Source organism: Drosophila serrata, unplaced genomic scaffold, assembly GCF_035046125.1.
Source record: "Drosophila serrata isolate PLE 108 unplaced genomic scaffold, ASM3504612v1 contig_249, whole genome shotgun sequence".
In the NCBI taxonomy this organism is placed as follows: Eukaryota; Metazoa; Arthropoda; class Insecta; order Diptera; family Drosophilidae; genus Drosophila; species Drosophila serrata.
In genome coordinates, this window is record NW_028257147.1 from 2498482 (window position 1) to 2525546 (window position 27065).

Consider the following 27065-nt stretch of genomic DNA (forward strand, 5'->3'; position numbering starts at 1 on the left):
TTTGTTTTATTAAATTTATACTTTATTTTCATTAATACTATCTTAATTAGTTTATAAATGCCGAGTTAGGTATGTTAAATATTCAGATTTCAATCGAATGATTGAAAATATATTTCTATAATACAACTTACTATCTAAAGCAGGCCTAAGTCTCTACCCCTTAGTTAGTTACAAACTACGGATTAGCATACGGACTACAAACTACCATTAAGAGCTGACACTTAAACCTATACACACACTCTCATTGCCCATTGGAGGCGGATGATGATTTTGATTATTTGGAGGGAAATGTCTAAATTAACAGTCTAATGGGCCGCACTTGACGCCCACCTCGGTGCATTTGCATTCCAGGCACTGGCTGGATAATTCCACTATAATCCGACCCACACGATACATGCGTCCGTAAATGTTACATCCCGCCAATTTCAACTGACCGAGGGGATCTCCCCCATCAAGGGCCGGGAATCCCGGTGCACCCATCCGATCCGGAGGTGGCGCTGACTCCTCTTCCGCGGATTTAGCCGGCGGAGCAGCAGTTGTTGGCGGTCGCGTTGCATGCTGGTAATGGTGGAATTGCTGCGTTGGCTGCTCATGTGGCTGCAACGGCTCCTCCTGCCCCTGCGGCGGCAATCTGTGCGGTCTCACCTCGTAGCTGGCGTCCATGAAGGGCAATTTGTCGAATGGCGAGTTCAAAAACGGATGCTGTGTAGTGCTTCTCGTTGCTGTTGTGGTTGATGTGGCAGGTGCCGGGGTAGAAGGAGGAGTAGGAGGAGGAGTAGGAGGCGGAGTAGGAGGTGTCCTGGTTGTTGCCGGCGGGGCCCTGGTGGCTGCTGGAGTACTCTGGCGACGCGTGGCACTCTGAACCTTACGTCTATTGCCGATGGTCTGTTTGTTTTTCGTTTTACTGCCACCCTTTTTCAAGCCCGGAGCACGTGTTGTCCAAGTTGGGCGACCTGCGGTTGCCGCTGCTCCTGCTGATGTTGCTGTTGCCGTTGCTGGTGTACCAGTCACAGTAGTTGCTGCTGTTGCTGCTGTTGCTGCTGCTGCTGTTGCTGCTGTTGCTGCTGTTGCCGCTGGCATTTGCTTAAATGGCGGCACTGTGCTGCTCACTACATCCCCTTTGGGCAACTTCAATCCGAGCAGCTCATCCAAAAGCTTATCTAATTTATTGATTTCATATTTATCTATCAAGGGGGTTTCCTTTTCCGTTGTCGTTGTGGCTGCTGCTGTGTTGCTGCTGGTTTGAGAGCTAAAGGATGTGGAGGAGGATAAAGTGGATGTGGAGTTGCTAACACTGAAAGTGACAGTTTCAATATGCTCTTCAATCGCCGGCTGCTTGTTCGCTTTGTCAACGATTAATTCATCGAGATTGGGCGATGGCTCTGTGTGTATGACATCTTTAAAAGGATCGGGTGTGGTGATTTCTATATAGAAAATAACAAAGAATAGGGAAATTGTTCAGAAAAATGTAGAAAAATTTAGAAAAATTAAAAGGGAAAAGGGTAAAACACATGAAAAATGCTTACCTATCGAAGCTGTATCGTTATCTTGCTTTCCCGCCGTTGTGATATCAATAATATGCTGCGTGACATGGAAGTTATCTACCGGACCATTGATTCCACTCGAGGTGACATGCTCCTGAAGGACTTCGCCATCGATGACCAGCGGTTCCTTGGGCATAAATCCACCCTCCGTTTCGGTGGGTGGCGAGAAGCCATTGTGTGAAGGTGGAACCACCGGTCTGTCGAAGTCGAACTTAACATAGGCGGCACTGCCTTCATATTTCCCACCCAGATGAACCACTGGCTCGGGAGCAGGCTGCACCGCTGGAACTTCCACATTGAACTTGTACTTGTAGGCAGCCTGATCAGGCTGGGATTGTGTATACAGAGCCACTGAATCATCCATGGTGTCGTCATACCCTACCACATCCATTTTATCGGAGGCTACCTGCTGCTGATAAAAGTTACTGGAATAGGTCTCCTTGGGCACCGTTTCCACGGCATCGGTTGGCAGGAAAGGTATTATCTTTAGATTCGGTAGACTTGGAGGGAGTGTGGGTTCTCCACCACTGGCGTCTTCTAGGGGTTCGGCTTCCAAAATAGTGGGATTCGTTTTGATAACTAAGGGTTTAGGAGTACTTGTAATGTAAGGTTTAGTCTTGGGTTTAAATTTCGGTTTGCTAGTGGTTCGAATTGTGGTTTGTGATGTCGAAATTGGTTTGTGTGTTGTCGAAGTTGTTGTTGTTGAAGGAGTTGTTGCAGGAGTTGATGAAGGAGTCAAAGAAGGAGTTGATGAAGTGGTTTTTGGTGTAGTTGTAGTAGTTGTTGTGGGTCTTGCTGTTGTTGGTTTTTGAGTTGTGGGTCTTGGAGTAACAGCCTTCTTAGCTGTGGGCCTTGAAGTACTGGGTTTTTGAGTTGTCGTTTGTAGAGTTGTGGGTTTTGGCGTCGTTATAGTTTTCCTTGTAGTTTTTAGCTTAGGTTTGTTGGTAGTAGAAGGCTTTGAAGTGGTTTTCATAGTCGTAGTCTCAATCGATGTTCGCGTGGTGGTAGTACTGGGTTTTTCTGTAGTTGTAGTAGTTAAGTTGACCCTGTTTTCCGCCGTTCTGAGGGTCACAGGCTGCGACTGACCATATTTGCTGGTCACCACCAACATGGGCGGTGTCACTGTGAGATTAGCCAGCTTCGAGTTGATTCGCGTGTGAGTTGGTTTCCCACTTGGCAGAGGACGGAACATGGGTGGAGCATACACATTAGTTTTCAGAGGTTTCTCCGTGGTCGTAGTGGTGGTTGTACTACTCGTTGATGTCTGATTCAGAGGCTCTTCAAGGATCCCCGATAGTCCATCTATCAGGGCATTGAAGAGACTTGGTTCTTCTTTGGGAGGAGGAAGTACAGCTTCGGTAACTGGTTTTGGCCAAATCCCAGAATTGGTCATGCTAATTTGCTGAGCCTCTGCTGGAAGTTCACCTGCTGCCATTTCCCCATTGTCAAATTGCTCTTCAAAGTCCTCAGCTATCCGCTTAATACTATTCGTTGAAGTCTTCACTTCCTCGGATTGATGCTGTGTAGAGCTGGTTTCCGTGTAAGCCTCGGTGGCAGGAGGAAGTTCTTCCTCATCGGGTCCCAGGAGTATATCCATCCAGGAGAGAGTATTCTTAGCCGTGGTAGACTCCGGTTGCCTAACCTCTTCTGGCAGCCCATTCTCCGTACTGGGGCCTAAGAGGAGATCCAGAAAACTCAGGGCTGTAGTGCTACTGGTACCTTCTTCATAGGCTTCCGTTCTCATCAAAGGCGGAGCCTGGGTGGTCCTTATCCCCACCAGATCCAGATTATTGGCCAGCATTTTATTGTTATTGCCATCGATGAACTCGAGACCTTCGCGCAGCGTGTCCAAGATGCTCTTCTCACTGCTGACCTCCAGGGGATTGCCCTGCGGAGCTCTAGTGGGATGACGATCGTGTGGATACCTCTCAGCCATGGAATTCTGGGGTATTATGCCCGTCTCCTGAACATCCGGTTCTTCCTTGCCAAAGAGCATATTGTACAGGTTAAACTGTCGGGAGTTGTGTGATCTACGATAATCCCGCTGACTGCCGCAGTCATAGCTCGAGGGACAGCACTGTCCCTTGGGCACCACCGGGATGCAGTTCTTCAGCGCCGGCGAGCACTTCTTGGGGGCACAACGACGTGTTCCTCGAATGCAGAAGCAAATGTCACAGGGTCTGTCCACATCCGAGCGCATCTTCTGACCCTCAGCGTAGAACTGAGAGCCCACAGTACAGCCTCGATTGCGCTGCAAGCGCTGTGACATGCGCTGGAAATGCTTATTCGAGGTCTTTCTGTACCGCACTTCTTGGGAGGATTTGCCCGAGGTTTTGCTGCTGCAATCATAACGAACCGGGCAGCAAGTGGAGTCCACAAAAATGGGCTTGCACCCCTCTACTGGCAGCATGCACTTGGGTTTTACACATTTCTCGGTGCCACCTGGTTGAAAGGGAATAAGTTTTATTAAAATTAATTATTGTTCCTTGGGAAAAAAAGAATAATTACCTATACAGTAGCAGTAACTGCATAAATTCGAGGATGACATGGCCGAACCTGACTTGTAGACAGTTCCATTCTTTACACAAACTAAAGGAAATTGAATAAACTTTATAATATATACACCATCAAATAGATTCTCTAATCTTACCAAACAAATCCGTATCGGAATCATCCGAACGCCTTTGCAACATGTTATCATTGACCACGCGATCTATGGACTCCCTCTCATAATGATCCAAGTAGGCAATGATGCGTCGTTTGGTGGGAATCTTATAGAAGGCATCCAATCGGGCACAGGACAGATATGGACAGCAAGAACTCTTCTTTTGGACAACCACACATCCCCTAGGTGGAGGCATGGGCATCTCGGGACACACTTTTAGGCGGCACACAAGAGTCTTCCGGTTGCATTGACAATTGAGGCACTTTTCCATGCTGGGCACCACCGACTTGTCAGCGAACCAGGTGCCATTGTGGTGACACCCTGGACACAGAATAAGGATAGGGGAAATTTATAATAAATTAATTCAAATATATATTAATGATATAATTAATTCAACCTTTTACCTTATAGGGGCTTTAGTTTTAAGGTCTAAACTTGTTTCGATGATAGTTTATTAAGGAAAGTCATAAACAAATAGCTTTTCAATCCCTCAGTCAAAAGCTTAAAACTAAGTGAAAGAGTCATTTCCGACCCTATATATTCTATATATATATTCTATATATATATTCAATATATTCTTGATTAGCATTAACAGCCGAATCGATCTAGCAATGGCTGGTCAAAACCTTTTTTTTTTCAATATTTTCGAAAATTTCAAAAATTTTAAAGGGGTTACATCATTTAGATTGTCAAAAATTGGCAAAAATTTCATTTTTTTTTTTTCAATTTATAATTGAGTATGCAGATTTATGAACTAAATAAAAACTAACATCGGAATGGTTTTTCAATTGAAATAAATACATTTCTGGCTTAGTTATGAGTTTTTAAAACTTTGATTAGTTAGAAAACATTGTCACGTTGCAAAGTTTTAAACGATTTCCGATTGGAACCTATAATTCATTTCATGCAAAATTCAAAGGAATATAAACATAAGTATCTAGAAATAAGTTTCCTTCCTTCTTTTGTTGATAAAAACTCAACAATTAATACCTATTATATCCCATTTTTCCGCTATTTTTCCAACGCAGGGCCAGAAACCTTTTTATCTACTTCTCACCCAATGCCACACATTTCACAGACATTAGCCGCTTTGCTATGTTTTTTTTTTATATACCTTAAAGCCCAGAATCCGTAGCGAACTCACCTGTATTCGACGTGATAAATGCATCCAGCTGTGCGGGCCAAAAAAGTAGGAATAATGCCACAACCAATATGCTGACTAAGCGCAGCGTCATCTTCGCTCGTTCCCGTTGCGTCGCCGAAGAGCATGAATAATGCAGCGGAGTTGGAGTCGGAGTTGGGCCCTCCTCCTGTCCGGCAGATGCTCCTACTCGCCTGGCAGTCTGGCAGAGCTCAGTATCTAGTATTTAGTGTCCAGTATCCACTATCCACGATCCACGATCCAGTATCCAGAGCTAGAGTGCAGTGCTAATGCGTAGAATGTGTGTCACGCGGCGGCAACTTTCGAATGACAGCAGCGAATGGGTTGGCGGCACAGTGGTAATGGTACTCGTAATGGTACAGGTGGTAATGGTGGCTCTGCGCATGCCCACACCGGCACAGACCAAATTAAGTCGAGCTCGAAATTACCCGCACATTTCCACAGGTCGTCGTTCGTTCGTTCGTTGTTTATCGCCAGTGCCAAAGTTCTGCCACACTTTTAATGAACCATATATGGCTAAAAAGAAAGAGAGAGGGGTAGAGGAGAGGGGGTACGTGTCAGTCATTAGTCTTACAATGTTGAATAATGTCGGCGAAACTATGCAACAGGTTGCCTGCGTAAACAACTTCATTTGAATAAGCTTCAACGGGGGCAAGAGTACTAGGAAATACGGGAAAGATTGCCAAAGATTGGTTAAGAAAAGAGTACACAATCAACTCAAAGAAATAAGCCTCAATTGACACAATTTTAGTGGTTAGATATTACAATTTAAAATTTTATTTTTCTATGAAATATATATTTTAAATTATGACTAACTTGACTATAAATACAAAACTTAAAAGATATGCTCCCATTAAAATAATAATCTTTGAATTGATTAATTGATAATCTTAGAAATATTAAAAACTTAAACAAACTTCATTAATCAGACTTTTTTTTGAACTTCAATGCACAAATACAAAAGATTAAAAGATAAATAACCGAAAACTAGTAGTTGCTCATTTAAGCTCATTCAAAAATGTGAATTTAAGTAGCTTTCTCTTTAAAGTTAATCCCCTTTGTACTTTACCCACTCTTAATTTATGAGAATAAGAAATATATTTCGGTATTTTTGTCTTATCTTCCAGTCTTAATCCCCTTTAATAATTTTACACAATTTACGGTCTTTGTTTATCCCCATTTGATTAGTATTTTCGAGTGCTTGGCATCAATTCTCACACGGAAATGGGCCAAACGCAAGTGCTGTCAAAAACCATCAATAAATACACAAATGGAGAACCGATGGACTATCACAGCGACACCCCAGCTAGATTCATAAATAATATTAATCAAAATCAGAGGAGAGAGAACTGGTCTCGCCGGGGAAATGTTCTGCCTCCAAGAATCCACTTCGCACACCTCGAAAAAAAATATGGAAAAAAGACCATCCACAGAGCCAGACGCGAGTGGCACGCAAACGCAAAACGCAACCACTGGAAAACAGCCAAACAAACATGAAAATCAAATAAAGAGCCAGGCGAATGGCGGTCATTGCCAGCGAAGAAAACCGCCGAGTCTGCAAGACACATTCTGGCCAAGAATCGTCCACGGTCCAACGGGCCAAGAGCAAGAGCCAACTAACCACAACCAAACTAACAACTGACAACAAACAACATTGTTGGCCAACTCGGGACAACTCTGAGCTGGCCACTGCAGCCACTTTCATTAAGAACGTGATTAGCAGCGAAAACTTACTGGCATGCAAATGTAAAAGCAATCTCTTGAGTGAAAAAGAGTGGAAGATACTATTTCTGGTTCTAAGAAAATACAAGTTGGGGGATACTCTCCTTAAAATGGAAACTTTAATTACAGAGAGAATTTTTTAATAACTAAAGAACTCAGTGGAGGGGAAATATAAATTGAGGAAAACTAAGTGTTATGAGCTTAAAAGAAATTAAAGTTGGTAAAAGGTGTTATTTATGTATAATATTTATTTGTAGAAGAATTAAAATTCACAATAAGGGGTAAATTACTTTAATATATAAAAACTATATATCACTCTGGAGTTTTCCTAAAGTCATTAAATTAGAGCTTCTTTTTTGAATTTTTAATGTATAAATTGTATAAACCAATTTGATACAATAGCAAAGCCATTTTGGCTATCATTCTTTATATTTGGTATATTTTTAAACCCATCTAACTTTAATATACAATTTATAAAAATAAACACCTGCAAAAGTCTATTAGATTGTTTTGCTTTCCCTATACAAAAATCTTGATTAATTATAGTTACAATATTTTAAAAATATTTCAAACAAATTCAACTAAAACCAAATCCTCTCAACCATTCTTTCCATTTATTAAATATTCTAAATAAACAACAATTAATTAATTTACTGCAAACGTAAGAAATAATTACTCTCAATTAAAACTAAAAACTCGACATAAATTTTAATTAAAAACTTCATGTTCAACTATCAACTTAGAATATGTAATAATATACTTGCTATAGCTATTACATAGCCCGAAGACCCCGAAAGCCAAGCCTGATTGCTTCCAGCTTCCTCGCTTAATTGGAGCTCTCTTTTTTTGCATACTGGTACAGCCGGGTCTGTCGTCTGCCTCTCCTGGCCTTGCACAATTTGGTCGCAGTTGGTTCTCATGACAACTTTTAATCAAGTCATTATCTGAATGTCAAGAGCCGGAGAAGATCTATGCTGGAGAAACTTTCACGGGACACGAACAAAAAACCAAAAAACAGAAAAAAGCAGAAGTCACAAAATTCAACCAAAGACCGAATCCGAATTTCGGTTTCACACAATAAATCAGCTGCAGTTAACTTTAAATGTCGCTGTGGTTTGGTTCACTGGCAGTGGTTTTAATTGAGAGCCACTCGGTGGCGTTCATTTGCATGCCAGCCTCATGTACTTGGCCATGAAAATGCAGGCTTAGAACAACAACAGGGCCAGAAATTGCAGTTGTTTGTGGTGGAAACTCTACGGCTTAATTATGGATTTTCCAGAAAGCGATTTGCATCGGGGCCAAAATAAACATATAGTATAATACCATAATTTTCGCCAGAGGAACTCCGGCTGCTGGCCACGCACTCAAGAATGCGAGTGTAGGTATATCTTTCTCCAAATCCAGAACGTGTGTAAGCCCGGTCGACTCATAAATAAATTACTGTAATTACAATGGCAAAGACAAAACCAAAGCAAACCATGGCCCGAAAGAAAGCGAGGCTGTGGGAGCAAATGCCACTCAGGTGTCCAACACAAGAACTCCGCATAATGGGGCCAAGCAATTACGCCCAGACAACTTTATTTATATTTCTATTTTTCCTTTTTTTTTTGGACTTGGCTATACACTGTACGAAATTAATCAAGTCATTTGGGGCCAGAGCGAAAGTGTTGAGATTAAAAGTTGCCGAATGCTCGATTAGTTAATCACAACGCAAAGTCACTTGGCTTGATCTCATCAACCTAGATTGGGTCTCAAAGAAATTAAAAGTTTTTAGGGTTTCGGTTTCATTAACCCAGTTGGTGGAAGAGTTTGGACAATAGTTTCGATTCGAGGTGAATCCGCAAGAATGTGTTTTTACACAACAAAAAAAAGAAAAAGAACTGTAAATGGCAAAATCACTAAAAGTGATCTGACCTGGTGGCTGTCAATCAGGGTTTCAGAATTTCACCAAGGAAAGTTATTAAGTTAAGCCTTAAATCTTAGGAATTTAAAGGAAATGTGAGTTATTTATTGCTATGAATTTTTAACAAATATAATTACTTTTCTTGAAGGTACATACATATATACTATTTATTAAACGGGAAATCTTTGAGGATATATTGGAAATTAAACTGAAACTTGGTAACTTTTGCATATAGTATACTATACTATTTAATTGCAAATTTGAATAAATTAAAGCCTCTTTTAACAATTAACAAACCCAGCTCAAGTTTCTTAATATTTTCACTCCTTCTTAACAAACTTCATTCAGTAAAACTAAAGAGCCACATGTTCATCTGAAGAAATCAACCCAATTAACTAGTTTAACTGTCCCGAATCGGCACAAAGCCACTTGACTGACAATAAATTCTATTTGAGGCGAAAAAACAACCGATCTCCAAAGTCGAACTGTAACCGTGACATCGATTTGGCCACAATAAAATTGGGTTTCGGGTATTGGGTTTTGGGTATTGGGTATGGAGCATTCGCATCCGATAGATACACTTTGCCAGGCCATCGGACTATTTGACACAGTAGCAACGCCCCACTGACAGATTTATTTATCTGGCTCTTTTCCAAGCACTCCCTCCATATTTGGACGCTGATTTGTGAAAGGCGAGTGCAAGATTTTGCGCCAAGCTCTGGCCTTTGTCTTCTGTCTTCGCTCTGTGACTACTGGGCATATTTTTTGTTTTTTTGGGCGCATTCTAACTTATAATTTGTAACAACTTTCACCGGGCAGCCATCGGTGCAGGCACAACTAGCACTTAAGATTATGTAAATATCGTTCAGGCTTAGCTGAAAGAAAATCTAATAACAATGGGCGGCAGCTATAGAGGAGCTTCAAGCCGAGCAATTCGGATTGAAAGAGAAAGAGAGCTCCGAGATTGAGATCGCGATCTGGGCCTATTTTCACTTTTGCAAATTGTCTAAGAACACGGAACACGAATAGAAATCGAAGTCAGTGCGAGTCAATAAGCGATCATTGAGGATTGAAACGTGAGCATGACCAACACCAGTCAGCAAAAGCTGGAGATCTGATTCCATTTCTAGATAAGTTTTACACAATTAATACAATTAAATTAAATGGTTTATTTATGAATATATAAAAGAATTAAATGCTATGTAAGGCAAGAAAATTGAGCAAGAAATTAATAAACAAAGGAAAACACTTTAAAAAACTGTCCTTAACTTTATTATAAACAAATATTTTTTCACTATATTTTAGACTCTAGTGAAGTTAAGAAAACATTTATCATAATTTTTATTCCCTTGCAAGGGTATTATTATTGAAGTCAAAATTTTTCAAAATTGTAACTTGAGTATGCAGACTTATTAACATATTAAAAAATATTTGATTTAAAGAATGCGAATTCTTTATGCTTTGTTATTATATATTTTCATTCGATCCTTTTATTCAATTGCAAATGGATAGCTTAGTTTCCTTCCTTATTTTAAAATATATCTGTTATGTAAAAATTAACACTTAATTCGTAAATGACTTTATTTTCTCTTGCACTCCAGTGTAAATCTTATTGTCTTGACTTTCTTATAATCATTTGTAATGCTTTTAATAACCATATCTTTATGCAAATAAACTTGTATTCACGGCTACCATCATAGAGTGAAATTTGTGTCATCTTAATTGAAGAAATGCCAACACGCTTCGCAACCAGAAAATAAATTTGGCAATACTCTTAGCCATTGAAACAATTCCAGCATAAAGCACATGCCAATGTACTCCTCTTCCATAAAGAAACCAGAGACTGAAAACTATAGAAAAAACCTGACTTACACACTGTCAGAGCCATCAGCATGTGTGGCTCATTAAATATGCTGCGAACACACAGCAAGTACTACCAGAAGAAAAGCACAAAACGGCGAAGAAGTTTGAACAATTTTCATGTCCAACTCTATTGATGTGACTGCTTCTTGTGGCACTACACCGAAAATAATAATGTAAATAAATGTAACTAAAATAATTTAATTAAGACTATATTAAAAGTAAATCGATTAAATGAGGGAAGTTATCGAGGATTGATTAAAGTATCCTTGGAACACGATGATAGTTTAAAGTTGAATAGTTTTCACTGGTAATTTAAGACTTCTCCAGGTCACAAAATAAAATATTTTTCTATAGAAAATATTTTCACACTTCTATTTATTTTACTCGTATTTGAATCTAATTAATATTCATTTTTCCCACAGTGTAAGCATCAACCTCTCTCTCTTGGGCTGCAGACAAATGCCTGTCATTTAGTGGACGTCAAACATGTTCGACCTAGCCCCTTGAGCCACCAGTTCCCTTCTCCGCCTGCCTCATCCCATTCCAGGCATGCGATCAACGATCTAGAGGCAGCTCCTCCATCCTCCATCCTCCATCCTCCTCCTCCTTGCCTCTTGATCCACGCTCCTCGTCCGGAGTTATTAATGCCGCGAGGGCTCAATAAATGGGCGTCGTTTATGCACCTCATCATCAGCGATTGCACTGATCGCAGGCAGTCCCAGCTCCGTGTTTTGCTCGCTTTTGCCAAGCGGAAGTTGTTAAATGAAAAGGCAGAACAAGCCCCGAATGGGAATGGGATTCGAATAGGGAGTGGAAATGGGGAAACGGGAATGGGAATGGGTATGGGCATGGGAAGAGGTGTCAGTGTCGCCGTGTCTCCGGAACGAAGACCAAATGCTCTTGGTGCCAGCTCCTACACATGACCAAGTTCTTGGGGTAACCATGAGTGGTGGAGATGTCATGTAAATTAAAGATTCCTGGAAACTGGGATTTTTTATATGCAGGTCCTGTGGTGAGACAGGAAAGGGTTTTTCGGATCGAATATGGAACTAGTGATGGTTGAAGTGGGTAAAATAACTGAATATAACCATTAAGGAGCTGTATTTAATCTAAATCTCTATATTTCAATAACTTAACTAAATATTTACTAAATTTAAGCATCACACTAGTCTAAGCCCTTAGTTTTCTAACCTAGCCACAAAGTCTTTATACCTTTATCCCCACCTAGATTCATTCTTTTTCCGCAAACCCAATGGGGTGGCACGTTCACTTGCCTCGTTTACACCATTAGTCATAAACTTTAATTGAATTTTCTATGGTCAGTTGAATGAACTAATAGCTAAGCTTGTTAATTAAGGAAAGTCCAGAGCCCAAAAACCTTCAGCTCGCAAAAAACGAACCGATAACTTAACGTGGTTTCGGTGAAAGTCAAGTCAGGTCGTCTGCGGACATCTCCTGCTTCACTTCTAATGAAATTAGAACAAACTGCACGATCGGGGGGAAAATGGTGAACAAAAAATATACATTGCCCCAAGAACTGGAAAAGGTTTTTCTGTGTCGTCCAGCTAAAGCTGGAACCTTTCACAAATGCCAGAAACCATCAGCCAAAAACGAACCCACACCGAAAATGCGCCAAACAATGGGACAGCCAATCGAATTGAACTGAAAGTTCTTAATACCCTTAAGTACTTGCTGGCAAATTGATGTCGCCGTACTGGTATTGGTATTGGTTTTATTGAAGCCAAAATGATCGGTTCGTGATTGGGGCTGAGCGGCATAATAAAATTGTCAACATGACAGGCTGCGATTAATATAGACTTTATATATTTATAATGCATAAATCATTCAGCTGAAGGAACGTGCGCCTTTGACTCGCATTACTTTTCCCACAACTTAATGATGATGCGACTCCTGGGGCAAATTCCGAGATTATAATAGCTAGAGATGAGAGTTCTAGGACCAAACCTGTCTTAAAAAGATATTCAGATGAAAGTTTCTGTATTTAAAACAATGGATTTAATACTTATATTTGAAATATTCAAGATATTCTATTACAATTTCTTTGTTGATAATTGTTTAATGGAAATTACATCACACTAAACCTGTGTTAAGAATCTCTTAGTTAATTTATCATTTAAAATTATAAATTTATGACTCAATTTTCCTTAAAATGTTCCCATTCAAGAACTTTGTTTATATTAAACTCACACACTCTCTCATCTCTAGGCCAAAGCCAACGACCGAAGCTGGGGCCGAGTTTGTGGCAAACTTGTTCTGACTTTTGATACAATTGGTGATTCCTTTCTTTCTTTTTTATTTTGCTTTCTAGCGCTGTAAGACAATGCACCATAAAAGTGCAGTGGAGCTGGGACCTGGGACCTGATCGCTGTTATTCTGTTTGGGTTTTTCCCCCCACTCGACCGCCACTCCACCCATTTCCATTTCAGTTGCCATGCAAATTTTCTGGCCAGAGTGTGTGTTGTTTTATTTTTTCTCGTCTCGAATGTTTTCCTCTTTCCGGGCACATTTGTCAAGGTGTCTTGTAAACAAGCCAGGGAACCCAAAAGAGACCCAAAGACAACCCACAGAGAGACCCAAAGAACTAAAACCAAGCAACCAAGCACCGTTAGATCCGATGCAGACAACGCGCTTATATAACGCATTGCGCCAACCGAATTTGTATGTTTTATTGGTTACCTCTTTAGGCCATAAATGGTAGTGACAAAAGTCAGAATTTATGGCCTGCTGACGGTTCTGATAAATAACCCGAGGCCCAGTGATAGAGTGAGTGAGTGCGGGGAGGCAGGTGAGCCAAGAGCCCACGAAGCAAGCCATAAAATGTTTTATCTTCAACTCTGGTCCGTGAGGAGCCTTTGGGTTAATTAGCAGAGAATAAATGGCTTTTAAAATTCTCCATTCTTTTTGGCCAGTAAGCCGGGGTATGCATTTTTGGGAAAAAGTTTCCTACCAGAAGCTGAAAGGAAAGGAAAAAAAGCCTAAACTTTTATTGGGGGAAATGAGAAGAAGCCTTTATAATACAGTTGTGAATATAAACAAATATTTTGCTTGTTTTATTGGGAAATTAGTTAAGTAAATAAATCAAATTCGATGAAGGAAGGATTTTTTCCTATTAAAAAAGTTAATATAATTTTGAAGTGAACTTCAACAAAATTCTAAGACCTTCTAGTACATAAGACTGTTCTATGTTCAACCCAATGTCACATAATTATATCATTATTCTTGGACCTCCTTGACAACTTTTTGTGCACTCAGTTGGAACTTCAAGCATTTCCCAGCACCAGCACATACAGAAATAATGTATTTCAGATTTTCCAAAATAAATAATAATATACAGAAGGCTTGTCTAGAACCCTTTCTTTAGTACTGTTCCGTTTCCATTGAAAATTTAAAATTTAAATATTTAAAAACACAATTTTTTCTTCACCGTGCATTGTTCTGATGCTGGTCGGGATAGTGAGCCTCAAAAGAAAAGAGACTCTCCTCATATGGCCAGGCTCGGATGATAGTGGTTTCAGTTGGCTTGCTTTTTCTGCCGCTTATTTATACATATATATATATGTAGGAGCACTCCTTTTCAGCTGGCTGGTTGCCTCACCGTTTTCAATATATCAGATTACGTGCGGGCTATCTTTTGTTGTTCACTTGGGGGGCTCCTCTCGCTCCTTAAGTGCCGGAGCGTTATTCGGCATATCAGATGTGGCTAATGCGACCCCGCTAACTATGGGCCGGGCCTAAGCGCTGCACTTGAAAGGCGAGCTTAGATACCAGATACTCGATACTCGATATACCCAATACCTTCTGCGACCTTGAGATGACGGGTGAGGAGCTCGGCTCCTGGCATTGATAATCGGATTTGAGGCACGCCTTGCTTTTAAAGATTATAACTGAGTGCAGTGAGGCGTCAAGAGATGACCAAAGGGCTGCCAGGAAATTTATTTGAAATCGGATTCTGGCATTAATGGAAGTTTTTAATTTTTTTACGTTTTTATGTATAAATTAACCCTTGAATACTGATTTATTTATCAGCTTTATTACCATGTTTTCTCTCTTAATAAAATTGTTTTCTTACTTTTCTTCAAATTCGTTTGACTTTACATACGTTTCTTAGAAACAATCATCTTTTGAATGATCTAAACTTTCTTTTTCATATGTAAACCATATTTGGATATTACAAAAATTAGCATCTTAATTAAAAATTCTAACACAAACCTAAATCATTGATTAGTTTTGTAAAGAATAGTTTTCTTTAAGGAAAGGTAAAGCTTATTGAACTTGAGTTTGCTTATACGAAGGTACCTAAAGTGGGTCACATTCTCATAATTATACATATGAAAATCTATAGCTATATTTATGTTCTACAGGGTAATGCCTTCGTTGATCACTTAAACCCTGCCTAATGAAGCTTTCTTCCCGTCTTTGGTCTTAAGTTTTGTGGACTTCCTCTGTCTTACCTTAATTTCTTCTCTTATATTTTCAATTGCAGGCAATTAGCAAATTCTCTTTGGGCTCACTGTAATGGATAATGAATGTTCTAACGTAAAATGTCGTCGTCGCACACTTGAGTTTTATAGCTTCCGCTTTGCATTATCAAATATTATTGCCTCTGTCTTTTTTTCACCTTCATCTTCTTCTTCATTTCTGGGTTCTGCAATTGCATGTCGTCACGTCAAGTCGGCTCTAAGAAGAGGCTAGAAGCATTGGCTAAAGAATCGGCAGCTGTATGAAAAACCCTTGGCTATCTAATGATGATCATTAGGAGCGGGTACTGTAATCACACAGAAGCTGAGCTCCAAAGATTCAAGTTCCCCAAGCTGAACCTTAAGTCAGTTCCCCTGTTTCTTCTTGCGTTTTGTCAACACGGAACGGTAATTTCTTGAACAAAAAAATAACAACAACATGTGACGCAGCAGCAGCAAAGATTACTGTGAACATTTTTACACAGAAAATAAAAATTGGTATTTTAATAATGAAAAGTATACACATATTGGAATGAAAACTATTACGCAAAAGCTTCAAGAATCTTTGTGAAAAGATCATGGTATTAGAAATATATAACTTATGTAGCTTTAAAGACTTTAATATTAGGAAATGCATACATGAAATTTTATAATATATATATTTTTATTATAATTAATAATTTATTTTTCACTGACTTTAAAATATAATTCCTTTAAGGCTTTCTATTAATATTTTCCTTGAGTGTATTTGAAGACACTGCAACCTAGATTCTCTCCCTTTGAAACTGTCGATCTCTTTCTCTTCTGCTCTCCCTGTCTCTATCACCAAGCCAAGAGCCAAGAGTGCGTTTTTTGCGGCCGTTGTGACCATTGTAACGGCTTTGATTAGTCTTTGGAAGTCACCTTAGTTTTGTCGTCTTCGTCTTGGAGCTCATCTTCCCCGGGTCCTCTCACCTTCCCCCATTGCCCCATCGAGCATCCCACTGATGAGACTTTTTTCTCTCGGTTTTCAGCGGCTGCTGCTGGCCTTTTAACAGTTAAATGGTTAGTTTACATCATTAGCATGCCGTTTCCAGAGGTTTTCCTCTCTTTTTCGACTAATAAATAAGCAATTTTGTGCGGCAGCTTCTTTCCTTTACTTCTGTCGACGACGATGGATTTAATTGGTCTGCGCAAGTTGGTAAGCATTATTTAATTTGCATAGAGAATTTCGCCGGGAATTTAAATCATTTAACTAGCATGGTACAGTTGGGAATTTATTTGTGGTTTGACAAGGGAAAAATTAGGTAGAAAATAATGATTTGGAAATGAGAATAAGATATTAAAAAACTAATTAAACTTTTCAAATAAATATATATATTTATACAAATATATATTATAATATTTTTATATACTTATATTTCGAATATAAGAAATATTATATAGTTATATGCAGAAACCAAAAACTAAAAAAGGATGAAAACTAATTTTGGGAAACAGAAATTTGTAAACCATTGGAATTTGATCAAGAAAGTGTTTATAGCTAAGCCAAAAATGCATTAATTTTAATACGGAAAGCTGTTCTTTGCTATTTTGATCAGGTTAACAAAACTGCATACTCAACTTAATATTTAAATAAATCCTATTTTAATCGAATTTTTGAGATTTTTAAAAAGATTCGAAAATTTTGAAGAAAATAGATTTCGACCAGACAATGCTAGATCGATTCGGCTGTTAATGTTAATAAAGAATATATATGATTTATAGGGTCGGAAATGACTCCTTCACTGCGTTTCAGGCTTCCGACTAAAATTAAAATATCTTTCAAAGCAAAGAAAATCTAAAAAGTCAATTAATGTCTGGTTAAGAATATTAAAGAATCATTTTTGTATTCTTAACAATATTGGTTAAATATATGGTCCCAATTACTACCAAGATAATAAGTTTTCTTAACTCTGATTGAAAAGTATTAAAATGAATGCAAGTAATGCTTTTGGCAATCAAAATATTTAATACACTAGAGTAACTATGATACCCTCTAATCCAAGTATTTATGATATATATAAAACACTGCTCTAATTATAAGTATCTTCCAAGAATTGAATTAAATTGTTGATTTTCTTTTTGCCGCAGTCATTACACTCGAGATTAACACACTCACACACACTTAAAGGAGGCAACCTCCGGCAAGTTCGTTGCCTGAGTCTTTTGTTTGCCTTTGATTTCCGTCTCCTTCTCTTTATCTTTTGGCGCAAGAACGAGTGCACTCAAGCATGGACTTTCGGCTGCGCCTGTATTTCTATTAGTTATTTATCTGGCCACTAACTCGGTGGGTTCTATTACTAATGTAAACAATACCGTTAACACGACACGACACGTTGGGAAGAACAAAAACAAAAAAAAAAACGAAAAGGCTTTTGGCTTTGGGTAGAGCGAAAGAGATGAATGAAATGTGCCGCAAGAATTTGCCAAGTTGGAGAAGTTGACTTTGCCAACTGCATATTTTACACCCCTTTCCGTCCCTCCGCTTTGGCAATGCATCAAAGAATTGAACAACAAGAACAGCTACAGCAACGTACGGTAACAAAAAAAAAGCGTGAAAAAGAGGCGACAGGAAAAACGGTTTGAGGAAAACACTTATTAAATTTTAGCATGCGCAAAGTGTGGATAAAAAAAAAAGACAGGGGGGAAGGCACATATATGTAGGTGCAAAAGAACCGCAAGAACCGAGACAACATTGGCATTCCTAAAGATTTTCTCGCGGGTTCACATATCATAGCTGTAGACTAGGCTGAGAAATAGGAATCTTTTAGATAATAATAATAATGAATAAGTTCATGAGAACATAGGTCTAATATATAGTACAATTTAGAGCTAAATATTCCTTTCATAAATTGATTTCCTTAAGGCACTCCCATAGTCTGATGCTTACCTGTGGGTATTTTTTCTTATATCCAATTTGTTCCCTTGAGTTCTCAATTGAGGGACGCCATAACAAAAATATTACTATTATTCTTTCTTGTTTATTTATGCTTGCACTTCACCGCCACTCGAGGGTTCGATCATCCTTAACCACAGAAGAGTCTTCGAAGAAGAGTCTTATTTCTTATATATTTTTTATGTTTTCATTCAAGTCGCTACACTTTTCTCCGTTTCTCGTTCTGAGCGCGTCGCGTGCTGATTCCGAACTGAGGCTCAACAACAAGTTCGAGTTGCTTTTAAGAAAAGCCGTCGAAAGAAAGTTGTCTGCATACACCAAGAGAAAAATATACTAATATATTTGGGAAGAAAAGTTCTAGAACATAGGAAATTTATTAAATAAAGATAATATTTGGAATATTTATTATTCAATAACATATTGTATGGTATTTTTTTCTTACAGTTGAAAATATTAAGTTCTCATAGACGAAGCGAGATTAATTTCCAAATGAGCTTAGCAGGTTTTCGAACAATAATTGTTGCAATTTTAAAGTAGTAAAAATGACAGTCATACTCTTTTTCTTTAAGTGAGTGAAATTATGTTTGAGCTCTCGAAAGATTCTGGCTGAAGAGGTTCGCTTCTCTTAAGGGAGAAGCATCAGCTAAGAGAGAAACTCTTTCTCAGCCAATGGTAGATTAATTACTGGTTACACCGCTGATAAGCATGAATCGTCGCTTGTACGCTGTTTGTTGGCCAATTAAAAATTAGATTTCGCTTAAGATTTGTTCAGAAGATTGTGTAAGTTTCAGGGAATGATTTAAAGGATAAGGGTTATGTGATGTTAGCTGGTATAAAGAAAGTTATTTAGTCATTAAGAGAGAGAGTATAAAGATTGTATACATCTATAAGGATTCCATATAAAATGATAATTAAATGATCTTTTAATATTATTTTGTTTAAGAACAGTATCATTTGTTAGAATATGTCACTCATATATTTAAAAAAAAATTAATCCCACACCCATAACTCATTTCCATTTTCCCCTTTCAACTCATTTAAATATTCTGTTCATCTTCTGGCCAATTATGATATCCTTTCCAGTTTGCCAAACGCAAAGCATAGTTCGGAAAAAATGTAATAAACTACTCAAGTGTAGGTACATAAAAGGAATAAGCACATAAAGCTCAGATATTCATTCCGATGCCAAATGCAGATGCCAATAAAGCCCCCAAGTAAACAATTCCAGGCATTACTCCATTACTCATAATGGCGCAGCCAAATGTCGCGGTCGCATCCTCCTCTTCCATACCTTCTCTTGTGGAGCAAGAAGGGAGGAAGAAGCTGGGCCTTTGGTGGAGATGGAGGAGCACCCGCCCATGTTGTTCGCCAGGTTGCATAAATCTGTTCGATTCATAACACAAAGATTGCGAGGGAAGCCAAGAGATCTGGCCTTGCCTTGACTTTTTCCGCCGTTTCATCTTTGGTTCTGATCAGAGATGCGATCGTGAGAGATAACTCACAGAGGCTAAAGTTAACTTTTAATTTTTAAGTATTTAATGATTGAAAAACTTGTTCTTTTCTTACAAAAATTACTCATAAAAACATTTATTATTTAAGAAAGAGAGAAGTGCCTCACTGACCCATCTCTAGACACTGCATTTCACTGCCTTTATCAGCCTTGTCTTCATCGATCGCGTTGCAGATTCCGTCCCATCTTCGGAGGAGGCCTGTTGTTCTGGGGCCTGTTCCTTCCCGTTGAGTCGTCGCTTTGTCTTGACTCCTGGCCGAGCTGGGAGGAGGCGTGTCTCACTGGACGAATAAAAAACAAAATAATATAGAATGAAATATTTATCGCCATTAGAGGCTGATTAGCTGCGGGCGTGTTCTGGCCAACGTTCTTGGCCCGCCGTCCTCTGCGATGATTTCGAGGCACTTAATAAGCTTTTCTGGTGTGATTGTAATGCGAAATTGATATGTTCATTCAATTATGTTTTCTGGTCGTGTCAATAAACTGATTGTGATCGTGTCCAGCAACTTGCTGACCAATTAGCTTCCCAACGAGACCAGCCACAGATCGGTTTAATTGATAAATGGAGAAGTGGCCGGGACGTGTTGAAAGCAAAACCTAAAACAAACCAAAGCTAAAAGCAAGAGTCATCTCAAGTGCTGAGTTTACCTGGGAAGAAATCTACGAATGATTGTGGTATAAGGAAATTGAAAGTTAATCTAGTCTTTTATTTTATTATCAATCTATTTCTATTTTTAATCAGATATTTAGTGAACATAAAGCCCAAAACTATCCTTACTCATAAGGCAGAAAGTCATCCGCAACGGTTTCGATTTTATAAACTATAGGATATAAGGTTCACCGCTTGTGCTCTTCCACTTCAGGATAACAAACTATATATGAATAGTTAAAATATTTACCAAAGATTTACTTGCTTTCTTTTCAATTTTATTTCCCAAAAATGGTTAACTTCAAAATTTAAATCTTTTGGTTGGCGGCAATCCATGAATTAAATGCAGAAACCTCCACGTAAACGGATGGAGAATTGGGCTGACCGCAAGGAAGCTTGCCCCAGGACACGATACCGATAAGGACATTGCCTTGGACCAGAGGACCTCCCGAGTCCGAGGTGCAGAAGCTGGTACCACCGGTAAGGGGACCCGTGCACAGATTTGTGGAGTGGACATCTACACCCTTGCTACCCAGAGCCGCCGCACAGGAGGTGAGACTTATTATGGGTATATCCTTGGCCACCATCAGAGTCTTGGGATACGAGGGGCTGTTGGTTTTACTGGTGCTACCCCAGCCATAGAGCGTGGCCTTGCCAGTTGGCTTGGCTCCTGCCGATGGCAACTTCACCGGAGCCACTGCAGCGGTCCATGTGAAGGCGGTTGGGGTATAGATCAATCCAATGTCGTAGGGCACGGTTCCGCCTGTGTACAGATCGTTGACCACGTAGTGAGTGATGCTCCGTTTTTGGGTGGTGCTTGCTGTTCCCGCCACGGCGATACTGCCCGCCACCAGGGTACTTCCCAGCACTTGGTTCCTGTTGGCCAGACAATGAGCGGCCGTGACCAGCCAGTTGGCATTCAGGATGCTGGCAGCGCAATAATGGGTGCCGCCATACTGCAGGGACACTATGTAGGGAGCACTGTTCGCTGCCGCCGCCACTCCACCCACCACGCGACCCTCGTGCTCCAATTCCGACGCGTGGCACAGTCCAACAACGGTCAGCAGGAGGAGAAGACCAGCCATGGTGCGATGGTGCCACATTTTTTGACGTCCGTTTGCAATCGTAGTTTTCGGAGAACTGTTTACATTTGGCTTTATCGACGGCTATTTAAATTAAAACGCGATACTACTTTTAACAAGCAGCCGAAAGGGGCAGATAAGGGTTTCCAATTAAAATCATTGTTTTACAGAGATAGGCACCTAATAGAATTATTAGATTAGACCGCGATAGACTAGGGACTATTTTTTATTTGTATATACATTATTCTCGAGGGGTGACTATGTCAACAAAGCTGGACCTGAGTGCTATAATATCTCGAGTTTTTAATAGCACGTGAGAATATTTCATAAAAATAGAATTTGTCTATAAAATAAAAGACAAAAACTAGGAAAATAAATGCATAAATTAAAGAAGGAGCTTAATTACGCCTGGTAATACCTCGTTGTATTTTGTATGTACTTGTATTATTATTTTTCCTTTAACCATTATTGTTTTTTAAAACTTACAATATTTTCTGAATAATGATAAATTAACTTAAATTTAAATTTTTAATTAGCGGGCAACAATGTGGCCGCATATTTGCAGAAAAGCTTCTTGTAAAAATACTGAATTTAAGTTTCTGTCTTGACTTGGTCGTTATAATTTGAATTTATCTGCAAAACGCGGGACTCCAAGAAATAAAAAACCAACATTAAAAATGTAAGGAATAACTTTCATAATGTATTTTTTTATGTCAGTAGATTAAACTGTTTGATGAAACATATCAAACATATCAATTTAAAACTATTCATAATTTGCCCTTATGACAACCTCTGGTGAATTCCCAGTCAACCCTAAATAGACAACCTTTAGACATGGATGTCATATGTGTATCACTATTTCCACTCTCTGTGATAAGATAAATATTACTATCAACAAAAAGTAATTGCAATGCCTAAGAAGATCTCATTTATAAACCATTGCCTCTTGAGCTAGTCTACAAAATCGTCTTACTTTATTGAATTAAAAGTTTTAAAATCAGGAAGAAAGCTACGGCGCCACTTGATTTGCGGATATCCAGGAAATAAACGAGGACACCTGCACATAGACTGACGGCGAGTTGGCCTGACCACAGGGTAACTTTCCCCAGGACACGATGCCGATGAGGACATTTCCTTGGACCAAAGGACCTCCCGAGTCCGAAGTGCAAATGCTGACGCCACCAGTGAGGGGACCCGTGCACAGATTGGTCGAGTGGACATCGCTGCCCTTGGTGCCCAGGGCTTCCTCGCAGGAGGTAAGACTAATGATGGGCACATTGGTGGCCACCTGTAGCGTTGTGGGATAGGTGGCAGAGTTGGTGGTGCTGGTGCTACCCCATCCATAGAGGTTGGCGGTGCCAGTTGGAACCACTCCCGAGGAGGGAAGCGTCACAGGAGCCACTGCAGCGGACCACGTGAAGGCGGTGGGCGTGTAGATCAGACCGATGTCGTAGGGCACGGTTCCGCCCGTGTACAGATCGTTGACCACAAAGTAAGTGATGCTCCGCTTCTGCGTTGTGCTGGCTGTTCCCGCCACGGCGATACTGCCTGCCACCAGGGTGCTTCCCAGGACCTGAGCACTATTGGCCAGGCAATGGGCAGCCGTGACCAGCCAGTTGGCATTCAGGATGCTGGCGGCACAGTAGTGGGTGCCGCTGTACTGCATAGACACCGCATAGGGAGCACTGTTGGCCGCCGCTGCCGAGCCGCCCACCACTCGACCCTCTGGCTGGGCGACGGCTACTCCGGACACCTGACACAGACCCAAGACCAGGAGAAGGACACTGGCCAGCGGCCGAGGGCGCGACTTTGTTGACTGTCCGTTCGCAATCATAGTTTTCGGAGAACTGTTTACATCGGCCTTTATCGGGCGCCGTTTAAATTAATTCGCGATACTGAAATTCGCCAGCGCCGGAGCGGAGGTGCAGATAAGGGGTTTCAATTAAGGCCCGTGTTTTTCAGATAACAGCTTAATATAATTTCAGATTAAACGAAGTCTCAGTGGTGACGCCTTACAGAATATTCATACCTCGGACTGTGTGGGATTGGGAGCACTTGTGGCCAGATAGACTGTGCAAATAATACGTTAATATCTCAAGTTAGCGACAATTTACCTCTGAGAGCTTTTTGAATTGGTAAAATCGAATATTGATGTTTGAAAATAACTGTTTAAAGAACTAGTAATCATTGATTCTGGTATTTCTCTTGTGGTTTATTCTGTGTTAAATATAAATATTTTTTAAAATATTGGATTAATTTATAAATTAAAAGAAATAAGTACATAAAAATAAATCTAAATATAATTCAAAAATCACTGCTTTCCTTTCTAATTCTCGTGACTCTCAGTATTCACTGTCTGGTATTTTACAGTATTAAATTTAAAATATGATTTTAATGATTGTTTTTAAATAGTGAAGTACATAATAATACAATAAAGTAAAGGTATGAAGAGGGTAAAACTGTTTCGCAGCGGCAAGAATTATAGCGCTGGCGCTTCCCAGCAATTCTTTATTACTATTTTAATTCTTTTTCGCAACCCGCTCTTAATCTTAATCTCTTAACGCCATAAGTATTTTTTTGGCATTTTATTTAGGTTTTTTACTATCCCACAGTCTGGTCTCATTAAAACAAAAAACTGACTCACGAAAAGAAGAAGCGCTTAGTTTTTCCACGACGAATTTAACAATTTTCGACCGATTTGAACCGCAAATCGGGCCGCCGCTAGCCGGAATTAATACCGTGAGTTTGCCGTAGCACAGAGTCCGCGTCGTGGAACCACACAACAGCCAGGAGCCAGGATTACCCGGATCCCAAAAGACGGCCCAGCCCCAGTATCAACAGAGAGGAGAGGTGGAGAGCGGAGAGTGCGCAACCGAGGAGAGCGGAACGCGGTGAGCGGAGCGAGAAGAGAGGTCAGCAAACCCGTAATTAAGAAAAAGTAGACACGTACCAAGATAAGATGTCATCCGGCGACTTTGGGAATCCGCTGAGGAAGTTCAAGCTGGTGTTCCTGGGCGAACAGAGCGTGGGCAAGACCTCGCTGATTACCCGCTTCATGTACGACAGCTTCGACAACACGTACCAGGCGACGATCGGCATAGATTTCCTGTCCAAGACCATGTACCTGGAGGACCGGACGGTGCGGCTGCAGCTGTGGGACACGGCGGGCCAAGAGCGCTTCCGCTCGCTCATACCCTCCTACATACGCGACTCCACGGTCGCTGTCGTTGTGTACGACATCACCAACACGAACTCGTTCCACCAGACCTCCAAGTGGATCGATGACGTGCGCACGGAGCGGGGCAGCGACGTCATCATCATGCTGGTGGGCAACAAGACGGATCTCTCGGACAAGCGTCAGGTCTCCACCGAGGAGGGTGAGCGGAAGGCGAAGGAGTTGAACGTAATGTTCATCGAGACGAGCGCCAAGGCCGGTTACAATGTAAAGCAGCTGTTCAGGCGCGTGGCGGCGGCACTGCCCGGCATGGATTCCACGGAGAACAAGCCCTCCGAGGACATGCAGGAGGTTGTGCTAAAGGATTCGCCCAACGAGACGAAGGATCCCGAGGGCGGCTGCGCCTGCTAGAACTAGCTAAACCGACCTAATCCAAACCCGAGCCCAAACCCAATTCAATCCAAACCTGAATCCCCTCGAGAAAAAGCAGAAGATGATCAGCAGGCCCAGCATTTCACAGCATTTTCACACACACGCGCTGGCAACGGGTGGTGTATACTGTACACACAGGTGTAGGTGTATGTGGCTGGACGCTGGACCAGCTGGATTCCGGGACTCCGAGCCCGAGCGCGCCCCCCAACATCTACGATATATATACACACACATACACAACTTTACGTTTAAGTTAATTTATAAAGTAAAAAATGATAGCAAAGGCAAAAAAATAGACTAAAACCCAAACAATTAACGAAATCGGCTAACTAATTAAGCATGTTAATTGAGCCGGCTATGGCAGGCGAGAGCTAATCCCGAGCGTAGGCGATATGCTAACTCATTGACACGAGATCAGGGATCAAGATCAGAGTATAATATTTGCGAGTTAGCTTAACCCCAGGCAAGAATATAGTGTTGTGCATTTCCGATACCCAAAAAAAAACCAAAACCAACCGCAGTTTCAAGTACTTATGTCAGGCCAAGCGGTGCCCGAACGGATCCTTATGGATCCTCTGACATTCCAACATTCGGCATCTCCTGCAGCGGCTGCAATGATGATGATTAACCCAAGCCAACTACAACAACCGTAGATACCACGCAGCCAGCCTTTGTGTTCTCCGGGCACACGTAGTTTCCAATTTTAGACCCCGTCTGTGCTCCGTTCTGTTTTGCGGCTTTTGTTTCGTCCACATTTCGTTTTTATAGCACAGCGAGCGACTGCAAAACTGGAAGAACTTTGGATGGCATAGGACTTGGCCACGTGCATCTTATGAATAAATATACACAGATATATAATATGTATTTTTATGACAACAGAAAACAAAAAACTAAAACAGACAGACAGACGGACATGCAGGCAGGCAGCACGAGCAGAATAAAAAAACACTTAACAATATTATTAACGATTTTTGCTTCGATTAGCGAGAGAACTTTGTGCATTTTTTACGCGAAAAGCATAAGCTTACAAAATTGATAATTGAAATAAAAACATACAAACTATGGATGCAATTTTTAATAAATCAAATTATGAAGAAAATGAAAGTATACACAATATTAGCAATAAATTAAAAGAAAAAAAAAAAAAAACCCAAATCATGACTCATTTTCAACCCATTTACGCTTACCTCTCCCTCAAAAAAGGGGTTCAACGCTTTTGGGGGCACCGTATCTTATCACAATCCGTTCACACGTTGAAAATGGGAACTGAATCGCGGCATGACGGGTCCAAAACTGCTGACGAAACCGATTGATACCCCCACATAACAATTACAATGTAATAGGCTTAGATTGGTTGATGATTCGATGTGGACAGAAGCTTACATGTCACTTACCTAATTGCATTTCTGCATTTTGGCATTTATATTACATTATTACTACACATTTATTGCATTTATATTAAATCTGATAGGAATTGTATAAATCAATCATTGATTTTATGCCACAAAACACTTACAGATCTTGTCAAATAAGAAATAGGCTGCTGAGATTAACATTGATTCTTGACAAAGCTTTTATAATTCTTTAGCTGCAGGATATACCGTTTTTTGCATAATTATTTTATAACATGCAGAAAAATAGATATCTATTACTATTTTTGTTGTGCTTTTTACCTACCTTTTTTTCTTGAGCTAATGGAATTTTTAAACTTTTGATAAACATAAAAGTTGCTTACGTGTACTATTATCTACTGTTTGAGTTCGATTGCTCCACTTTTTATTGGAACATATAGAGAGATAGCTTGAAACAGAGCTAGACATTCATTATCATTACCACATACTATATTATAGATAAACTGATTCATTTTAAACCAACTTTCAAGTTAAAGCAATGCAGAAATGACCTCATAAAAACACCAGAAGACAAACTTCACCTTTATCCAATTCGAAATACAATAGAATGA

General features: G+C 40.1%; 5 protein-coding genes across 5 annotated transcripts in view; 2 read left to right on the forward strand and 3 right to left on the reverse strand.

The window, feature by feature from the left end:
* The window catches only part of rho-6 (serine protease rhomboid 6), a 44659-nt gene extending 35689 nt beyond the window's left edge, over positions 1–8970 (forward strand). Inside the window, exon 3 of the mRNA XM_086832591.1 lies at positions 6560–8970. Coding sequence (XP_086688717.1) covers positions 6560–6868 — 309 coding nt within the window. The 3' untranslated portion in view covers positions 6869–8970. The remainder of the gene's footprint in view (positions 1–6559) is intronic.
* Positions 1–26928, reverse strand: LOC110187311 (uncharacterized). Its single transcript, XM_086832579.1, has 7 exons — positions 26497–26928; positions 18249–18611; positions 5354–5887; positions 4195–4530; positions 4053–4133; positions 1527–3986; positions 1–1424 (listed from the first exon to the last, which is right to left on the reverse strand). The coding sequence occupies exons 3-7, from the start codon at positions 5442–5444 to the stop codon at positions 298–300; spliced, it is 4095 nt and encodes a 1364-aa protein (XP_086688705.1). The 5' UTR covers positions 5445–5887; positions 18249–18611; positions 26497–26928; the 3' UTR covers positions 1–297.
* LOC110187316 (lectizyme-like) lies at positions 20439–21572 on the reverse strand. The gene has a single exon (XM_020956705.2). The coding sequence runs from the start codon at positions 21514–21516 to the stop codon at positions 20722–20724; it is 795 nt and encodes a 264-aa protein (XP_020812364.2). The 5' UTR covers positions 21517–21572; the 3' UTR covers positions 20439–20721.
* Phae1 (Phaedra 1) lies at positions 22401–23402 on the reverse strand. The gene has a single exon (XM_020956688.2). It carries the CDS (start codon positions 23327–23329, stop codon positions 22505–22507), a length of 825 nt encoding a protein of 274 aa, XP_020812347.1. The 5' UTR covers positions 23330–23402; the 3' UTR covers positions 22401–22504.
* Rab6 (RAS oncogene family member Rab6) lies at positions 24098–26251 on the forward strand. The gene has a single exon (XM_020956679.2). The coding sequence runs from the start codon at positions 24455–24457 to the stop codon at positions 25079–25081; it is 627 nt and encodes a 208-aa protein (XP_020812338.1). The 5' UTR covers positions 24098–24454; the 3' UTR covers positions 25082–26251.
* Positions 26929–27065: the final 137 nt, after the last annotated feature.